General features: G+C 45.6%; 1 protein-coding gene across 1 annotated transcript in view; it reads left to right on the top strand.

The window, feature by feature from the left end:
- The first annotated feature begins 1,665 nt into the window (after window positions 1–1,665).
- Window positions 1,666–9,307, top strand: part of LOC116988037 (MYCBP associated protein) — a 62,570-nt gene continuing 54,928 nt past the window's right edge. The window contains exons 1-2 of the mRNA XM_033044457.1: window positions 1,666–1,818; window positions 5,956–6,083. Coding sequence (XP_032900348.1) covers window positions 1,758–1,818; window positions 5,956–6,083 — 189 coding nt within the window. The 5' untranslated portion in view covers window positions 1,666–1,757. The remainder of the gene's footprint in view (window positions 1,819–5,955; window positions 6,084–9,307) is intronic.

The raw sequence follows: 9,307 nt of genomic DNA, 5'->3' as shown, positions 1-9,307 counted from the left end.
AGGCAGCATTTGGAGAGAGAGAAACAGTTAATGTTTCGGGTCAATGAATTTCATCCAAACTGGGAAATACACTATCGGGGTGGGGTGGTGGAGCAGATACAATAATGGTGTTTAAAAGGCTTTTAGATAGGAACTTGGATATGCACGAAATACAGGCATGTGGATCACATTAGGTAGAGACTAGTTTAAATAGGCATCATGTTTGGCACTGACATTGTGGGCCAAAGGGCCTTTCCCTGTACTGTTCTGTTCTTCGTAAGTGCACTACAGAGTAGTCACCAGCTTACATTTGGTTTGTGCAATGAAAAGGAAACCACTTTATGAATTCACAGGGAAGAAGGGTTTGGCTCCCCAGAAAATAAGTAAATAGGCCGATGCTGCCTTTTCTGCAGATGCAGTGCGTGAGAAGTGTGGTGAATGTTGGTGGAGTCGGAAGGGTGAGGTGGATTCCTTAGGAACACTGAGGGGAAAGGGGAAAATGGGTTGTGTCTGGCACTGGCATCATGCATGAATGAATAAGTTTATTGGCCAAGTATTCACATACAAGGAATTTGCCTTGGTGCTCTGCCCGCAAGTGAAAACGACATACTGTGCCAGTTAGGAATGACACATAAAACATTAAAAATTAATAATAAAACATTATTGATTAAACATGTGAATTAAGTAAAATACCAGAGCAAAAGGAGGGTATAGATTTTTGGTTATTGAGTAGAACTACTACTCGTGGAAAAAAGCTGTTTTTATGTCTGGCTGTGGCAGCTTTGACAGTCTGGAGTCGCCTTCCAGAGAGAAGTGATTCAGAGTTTGTGGCCAGGGTGAGAGGGATCAGAGATGATCTTACCTGCTCGCTTCCTGGCCCTTGCAGTGTACAGTTCATCAATGGAGGGAAGGTTGCAGCCAATAACCTTCTCAGCTGATCAGACGATTGCTGCAGCCTCCAGATGTCGTGACTGGTGGCTGAGACACACCAGACCATGATGGAGAAGGTGAGGACAGGCTCTACAATGGCCGTATAGAATTGGACCATTATTGCCTGTGGCAGATTGTGCTTCCTCAGCTGCTGCAGGAAGTACATCCTCTGTTGTGCCTTTTTGACCGTGGAGTCGATGGTAGCCCCCCATTTAATGTCCTTGGAGATGATGGTTCCCAGGAACTTAAAATACTCCATGTTGAAGTTAGCACAAATAATGTATTGTCTGATGAATGCGGAGGCTGATGGGATAGATGTGGATACATCATGGGCTGTGGGTTTCCAGGGGCAACTTATTCTCACCAACTGTGTATAACCCTCGGTCAAGTGGGCTCTGGGGCCAGCACTCACTCAGTGGGGGTGGGGTTATGTGCCAGATGCTGCAAGTTTCCATGGCGAGGGCGGAAGTTTGGGTGTTGCTAACTGCTGGAGGTTGCCATGCACTGGTGGTTGCCCGGCGCTCATGGTTGCCAGGGAACAGTAGTTGCCAGGCACAGGTGGTTGCCAAAGCCGCCGGTGGTTTCCAGGCGACAGTGGTTGCAAGCAATGATACTTCCCCTCTAGTATCTTTGGTTGCAAGGAGATAGGTTGCAAGGAGATACTGCTCCTCTAGTATCTTTGGTTGCAAGGAAACACCAGGCGATAGGTGTTTGGCAGGCGCCGGTGGTTGCCAGGGAGCGGGTGGTTGCCAGGGGCCGGTGGTTGCCAGGCTCCGGTGGTTGCCAGGCGCCGGTGGTTGCCAAGCGCGACCAGCCTAGGCCTGTCGGCCCGTTCGCCGAGTGGAGACATGGGGACGCGCGCAGGCTCCAAAGCCTCCCGGAGAGATGGTGGGATGCGGACTCCCCCAGGTACGGCAGCGGGGGTTGGAGTACGGAGACACTCAGCGATGCGCCTGGGGCCGCTCCCTCGGCCTGCGGCGATCCAGCAGCCCGGGGTCGCAGATGGGCAGTAGCCAAAGCTTCCCTTCCTGCTTCTCCATTTGTCTTGAGGGAGTCCATGACCTACCCCACCAGCCCACTGCCCATGGCTGCCCTTCCCGTTCAGCCCCCCATCCCCACCCTATTTCTATTTCCTCCACCTCTTATCTCTCTTCCCACTACCCCCTCCCCTTTCCCTCCGTCCCCATCACCTCCCCTTCTGCTCACCTCCTCTTTCCCCTCTTCCCTCTCCCCTATTTCATCTGCCCCTCTCCTCTTCCCTCTCCATCTTCTTCACCCCTGTCTCTTATTCACTCCCTCTCCACGACCCTCTATCACACCTGACCTGAGTGATACCACCTTTCCGCCACCGCTTCTTCTGCAATTAAGCGCTTCTCTCAAATCAAAGATTTGACCTGGACCATTTTCACATCTCCCTACCGTTTCTACACCTGATCATCTCCATTGCAGGTAACAGGTTACTGACCGACATCTAATACAAACCCACTGACTCCCATGGCTATCTGGACTACACTTCTTCCCACCCTGCTTCCTGTAAGGACTCTTATCATTTCTTTTCATTTCACTGCACATCTCATATGTGTATTCGATGAATAAACTTGACTTGACGACTCTATCCCCTACTCCTAATTCCTCTGTCTACGCCGCATCTGCACCCAGAATGAGGTGTTCCAGACTCGGGCATCGGAGATGTCCTCATTCTTTAGGGAACATGGGTTCCCCTTGTAAATAGATCGTTCAAAGCTTCCCCAGTCTAGTTTCAGTCAATAAAATACTGAATCAAGCACTTGAGCAACTAAACTTTATTTTGAATAACACAACTCCCCTATACAATACCTAACCACCGCGGGTTCGATCCTTGTATCTGCTTGGCCAAGCCCTTCTAGCCTTGTGCAAGCAGAGACACTCCAAACGGTCACACAGTCCCAAGCGTTCTTCCAGAAGATCTACATCAGACCTCGTGGGAGCTACCTTTTATAGGTCCCTGAAACTTGAGGGGCCGAACCACATGGAGGTGGTCTCTGTTCAGTCCAATAACACATATTGATCAACACAGTACATGATTGACAGTTCCCTAACCCAATAACATAGTAACTAATACATTGTATTTAAAGAAGCTTCGAGAAGGAAGCTAACATAGCTGAATAATGCAACATGTGCCTAGGGATTCAGACAACCCAGGCAAAGCTTAATATTTCAACCAATCAACAGCTATCCAAATAAGGCTTCGCAACATTATTTACACTATGTATATCTGGTTTGCATTGACCCAATCAGTTCCATGCATTTTACACCTTATTGTAAGACTTCTGCAGACTCTTTCTCTGCAACTCTTATCTGGGCCACAGACAAACTGGCACCATTCAGCAGCTTGTCTCAGTTCTGCAAAGGCACATTTAACTTGACCAAAATGGCCTAGCAGCACACAAGCCCTCACTCTATTTTAATACCATGGCTGCTCCAATCAGGCCAGGATTAACACCCTCTTCTATTATAGGTGAGGCTCTCACCGGGGTCTCCTCTATATTCCGCAGCTCCGCTCTCACTCCCCGTCCCCTACTTGTAACAGAGACCCCCATGTCCTCACCTTCCATCCTAACAGCCAACCGACAATTTCGCCACCTCCAATGGGATCCCACCACTGTCCACATCTTCCCATCTCCTCTCCTCTCTACTTTTTGCAGACACCGTTCCCTTCAGTAACTCCCTGGTCAATTCGTCCCTTCCCACCCAAACCACCACCTCCCCTGGTACTTTCCCTTGCAACCGCTGGAAATGCTACACTTGTCGCTTTACCTCCCCCCACGACTCCAAGGACCCAAGCAGTCTATGCAGGTGAGGCAGCGATTCAACCAAAACCTCCTCCAACCTCATCTACTGCATCCGCTGTTCTAGCTGTCAACTTCTCTACATCGGTGATACCAAGCGCAGGCTTCACCCAACACCTCAGCTCACCTTGATCACTTCGCCCAACAACTCCGCTCAGTTCACAATAACCAACCTGATCTCCCGGTGGCTCAGCATTTCAACTCCCCCTCCCATTCCAAATCCGACCTTTCTGTCCTGGGCCTACTCCATTGCCAAAATGAGACCCAGCTCAAATTGGAGGAAAGGCACCTTATATTTCGCTTGGGTAGTTTACACCCCAGCCGTATGAACATTGACTTCTCCAATTTCAGGTAGTCCTTGCTTTCTCCCTCCTTCCCCTCCTCTTCTCAGCTCTCCCACTACTGTCTCCGCCTTACCTTTCTTTTTCCTGTCCCCCCCGACGTCAATCTGAAGAAGTATCTCGACTCGAAACATCGTCTATTCCTCCTCTACATTGATGCTGCCTCAGCCGCTGAGTTTCTCCAGGATTTTTGTCTACCTATGAAGTAAAATTTAATCATTTGATAATATAGATACAGATTTAGTCAGATTCCCAAGCGTTCTGTGTAATTTCCCCAGAGGCAAATATTATTGACCCTCTCCAATGGTAGCACATCCTTCCTCAGTTATGGGGATCTCTGTCATACCAATAATTCCATGTGTTAGAATGGTGAGGATACACCCAAAGAGTTGGAGTAACTCAGCGGGACAGGTAGCATCTCTGGAGAGAAGGAATGGGTGATGTTTCAGGTCGAGACCCTTCTTCAGTCTGAAGAACTGAAACATCACCCATTCCTCTCCAGAGATGCTACCTGTTGCACTGAGTTACTCCAGATTTTTGTGTCAATCTTTGGTTTAAACAGCAACTCCAGTTCCTTCCTACACATTTAGAATGGTGAAGATCTCTTTGGAGAAGCAATCATTATTGCTCCATCAGGTTAGTGTTGGAGAAGAGCAGCTGCATAATTTGTAGTGGAAAAGGACCTTGTGTTCAGAGCCAATTTTCTTCTACCTCTTTTACCCGCTTCCTCTCGGTTACCTTGGTCTGCAGTCTACTTCGCCACTCTTTCATGTTGGAAGTCTAGAGGTGTGTCCTTGAAAGTCTCGTATCCTGATGATCATGGTGTAGACCCCAGTAAATTTAACCTGTTTTATTGTTTGCCAAGCTGCCTCAGTTGTTCTAAAATTGTTTGCTTGCAATTCCAACACAACTTTGGAAGTAAATCAGTACTTGTGTCAAAAAGTCATCAAGGACCCACACCATCCTCATCAAGGACCCACACCATCCTGGCCACACACTCATCTCCCCGCTACCTTCAGATAGAAGGTAAAGGAGCCTGAAGACTGCAATGACCAGGTTCAGGAATAGCTACTTCCCCACAGCCATCAGGCTATTAAACTTGGCTCGAACAAAACTCTGAACATTAATAGCCCATTATCTGTTTATTTGCATTTTTTCAGTTTATTTATTAATGTGTGTATATATTTATGTAATGGTATATGGACACACTGATCTGTTCTGCAGTCATGCCTACTATGTTCTGTTGTGCTGAAGCAAAGCAAGAATTTCATTGTCCTATCAGGGACACATGACAATAAACTCTCTTGAATCTTGAATCTTGAAGTGGTGCTGAACAGAGCAACCTTGCAGCCTGTATTCAAATCCTAACCCTGTTTGATGGGCCTTTATCGAGGAAACTTTGCTCAGTATTAATCCTGATGTCACTGATTTTTCAATGTTTAATGAATTTGTTACTCTCTGTCTGACTCGCACTCTCTTCCTGTCTTCAACATATTCTTCATTTGGAGAATGCTTTTCTTGTCATGGGAATGTTTGCTGGGTTATTGCATTGGCAGATTTGATGACATTTCGCACACACTGTGCCTGTCCTGGGAGCATCTGAGGAGTATGGAGCAAGTGTTACCGAGTACCATTGCTGGAACACCTGAAAGGTTTTGAAGGGACAGTGAAGTAGGGAAACCGTTACTTTATATCTATGAGATGGTTTAATGAAATAGTATCTGAACCATGCATTAGCTGGTCTGTGACTCTGAATGATCATACTTTGTATTTAACCCATACTCATATCTGAACTATATCGAAGAATTAAAGTCAAAGTGTAATTTTTATAGAATGATGTTGTTCATAATTGATCATCTGGATAATTTTGTTATTAGTGGAGAAGAAGAAGGAGAAAAAGGAGATTGAAGAGATTGTTCCAATTGTGGAGGAGCCAGAGAAGGATGATGTTTTGAAGGGAGAAGACATCATGGCCCTGGCAATAAAACCAGAAGACCTGACCAAGGTACGGAGTGGTGTTTTGTTTTTATTTATGTCTGGGTGATGCATTTGAGGATGCATTTTTACAGCGTGACTGTGTTTACCTGGGCTTTGTGCTGAAATGCCGATATGGGTGGAAGTCTACAGAGCAAGACTACAGTGGTCAAAGGTACAAAAGACTACAGTGGTTACGCTGTCACCTTTGGGTCAGATGTTTGTGAGGAAGCTGTACCAGATCAAATACCTCACAACTCTTTGCCAAAAGTGTGATTTATTCTGGAATTATTTTAACAAACCTTTTTTTTTGCAATAATTAATTGCATTTTCTTAAAAATACTTTCCTCTCCCTGTGAACCAGAAGCTGCAGTTCTTTAATTCATTTTGATTCAATCACTATCAAGGCCAGTATTTATTGCCAGTCATAACTGGCGGAGTGCTGCTGAGTCATCTTGTTCAACTCCTCAATTATTAGGCAGAGAGTTCCCTCATTTTGGTTATGCAACAGTGAAGGTACGACAACTTGTTTCCGGGTTAGGATAGTGCGTGACTTGGAAGGGAACTTGAGGCGGCTGCATTCCCAAATGCCTGCAGCATATTTGGGAGGAATTGTGGAAGGTGTCTTGACCAGTTACAGTCTTGCCTGTCATGAGGGTACACACTGCAGTTGCAATGGAGGCAAGGAATGTTTATTGTGATGGATGAGGTTTGGTTTAAAGGACCACTTTGTCGTGGATGGTGATATGTTTTTGAGTCATATTGGAGCTCCAGCCAGGCATCAAATGTTGGGAAAGAAGGATAAGAAGTAGAGAAATGAAATGAATATTTTTGTATCTATCTTCAACGGAAGGAAGCACGGAAAACCTATATTCACAGATTTAGGATGAATGAGGGTGTAAAGGAGCTTAACCTGAGTTAAAAACTAGTATTAGAGAAGTTCATGGTACCAAACCATGATAGATCCTCAATATCTTATGATCTGAGTCTTAGGGATTTAATGGAGGACAAAGGTAATAGTGGATACAGAGATTTTCATCTTTCAAAATCCTATGGAATCTAGAATGACTTCCCACAGATTGAGAGATAGAAAATATAATCCCAGGATCTAGGAAAGGAAAGAGAAAATTGGGAGCTGCATAAACCAGTCAGGCTGACATCAGAACAAAAGAACACAAGAATTAAAAGCAGGAATAGGCCATCGGGCCACTTGAGCCTATCTCGTGACTCATCATGATCATGGCTGACCATCTATCTCAGTGCCATTTTACAGGTCCAACTCCACATGCTTTGGTTAACCTTAGGGTTGCCAACTTTCTCACACCCAAATAAGGGACAAAGGGTCAAAATAGTAAGATTAAACGAGAACTTACTAGTTTGAAGTTTGATCTGTATTTTATGAGGAGTTACGATGAGGGATTACGTGAAGAACCCATCCAGCACGCATGCGCGACATACTTCAAAGCAGCGGTGTGGAATCACAGAAAGACACAGTAATTGAAATAAATATAGTAAAGAAAAGGAGAGCTTAGATACCAGTTTGATCTCTATTATTGAGGGTGGGAGCGGAGGGCACGTAATCCCTCATCGTAACTCCTCATAAAATACAGATCAAACTTCAAACTGGTAAGTTCTCGTTTAATCTTACTATTTTACTTCGGAGTCACGTGAGTGACTACGTGAAGATTTTAAAGCTCTGTGATTTCAAACCGTGTAACAGTTCATACTTCACTCGCTGCCGAAGTCATTCGAGGGAGGAAGTATGTTATCGTAATCAACCATGAATCTGTTTGTAAAACAATAATGGTGTTATTAACAATAACAAGACCAAAATGCTCCCCCGGGCTTAAATTATATATTTTTTGCAGATTCTAATACTTTTTCTGCAAACGATACAGGTTCTGCCAGCGGCTTGTTATAAAAGTTTGGAACGTATACTCCCTAGACCACCCCGCTGTAGCCAGGATGTGGTCCATAGGCACTTCCATCCTCTTAGTCACTGATGTGGATGCTGCCCTGGTGGAGTAAGATTTATACACGTTAGTATGTACTCCAGCAACTCCCAGTACCTGCTTGAGCCACTTGAGATAGTTTGGCTCATCACCCGACCATAAGGTTTCTTGTGGCTGACCCATAAGGCTTTTTCTCTCCCTCGAGGATTACTTATTGTGTCGATGTAGTTCAATAAGTGGGTCATGACACATAACCGTGGTTCAGGTTGGTATGCCCGGAATTCCATGACTAGACCTGATGTTCCTGAGCTGCTCTGTTTGACCAGCCCCTAATGGTAAATGTAACACGGTCTAGTAAACCATATTGTCCAATCGTAGTAGATGGAGGAACTGGACTCTTTGTGCTGAGACAAGGCCATCAGCATGACCGTCTTCAGGGTGGGCTGTTCCAGGGTGAGGGACCTGGCTGGTGACCATCCCCTAAGGTACGTCAGGTCCACACTGACATCCCAGATTTTGGTGTACCTAGGTCTGGGGGATTAGAGTTGAATATGCCTCTCCTGAATTTGATCACCAGCGGGTGGTACCCTATGGCCTGTTGTCCTGGTGCCCGAATTAAGTAGGCTGACAGAGCACTTCTGGCTGTGTTGATGGCGCAGTAGCTGAGTCCTTCATTGTGGTGAAGACCTGCCAGGATCTCCAGTACAGGTTTTGTTGTAGTTGAATATGTAGTTCCTGTATTTGAATAGTATCTTCCCACTTCTTGATGTTCGCCAAGTATGTTCCCTAGTGGATATGCGATGGGATGCTATCATCGTGTCGACATCAGTGCTATTTGACAATCCAGGCCCAGCAGTGGTCTTCCCAATTCTGCAACCCAGGCCCAGTAATTGTCTTTTCAAATCTGCAACCCGGTAGTTTAATTTATCGTGGCATGGGTGGCTTATGCCTGAAACTGGGTGAGTTGATAAGTCTGGGCTATTGGGAAATCATTAGGGTTTTGATGACCATGTCGAGGACCACTGGGAACCATGACTGTGGGTTTGCGTAGTACCCGACTGATGAGGCCGTAGTACCTGACTGATGAGGTAGGAAAAAAGGGGGGAGAACATAGAGATTAGATTCCCCCCCCCCCTAGTTCAGCGGGAATGTATTCATTGCCGCTGCCTCAAAGTTTGGTTTCATGCGACATACATCGGTACGTGGTGATTCAATTGAAATACAGGGAAATCGATATCTGGTGTTCCATATTGCTTTGTAATTTCAGCAAATACTTTGGTTTAATATGTCTGTTTACAGTATT

Source organism: Amblyraja radiata, chromosome 26, assembly GCF_010909765.2.
Source record: "Amblyraja radiata isolate CabotCenter1 chromosome 26, sAmbRad1.1.pri, whole genome shotgun sequence".
Classification (NCBI taxonomy): domain Eukaryota; kingdom Metazoa; phylum Chordata; class Chondrichthyes; order Rajiformes; family Rajidae; genus Amblyraja; species Amblyraja radiata.
Note: the sequence above shows the minus strand (reverse complement) of the source record. Positions and strands in the feature narration are given on the sequence as shown.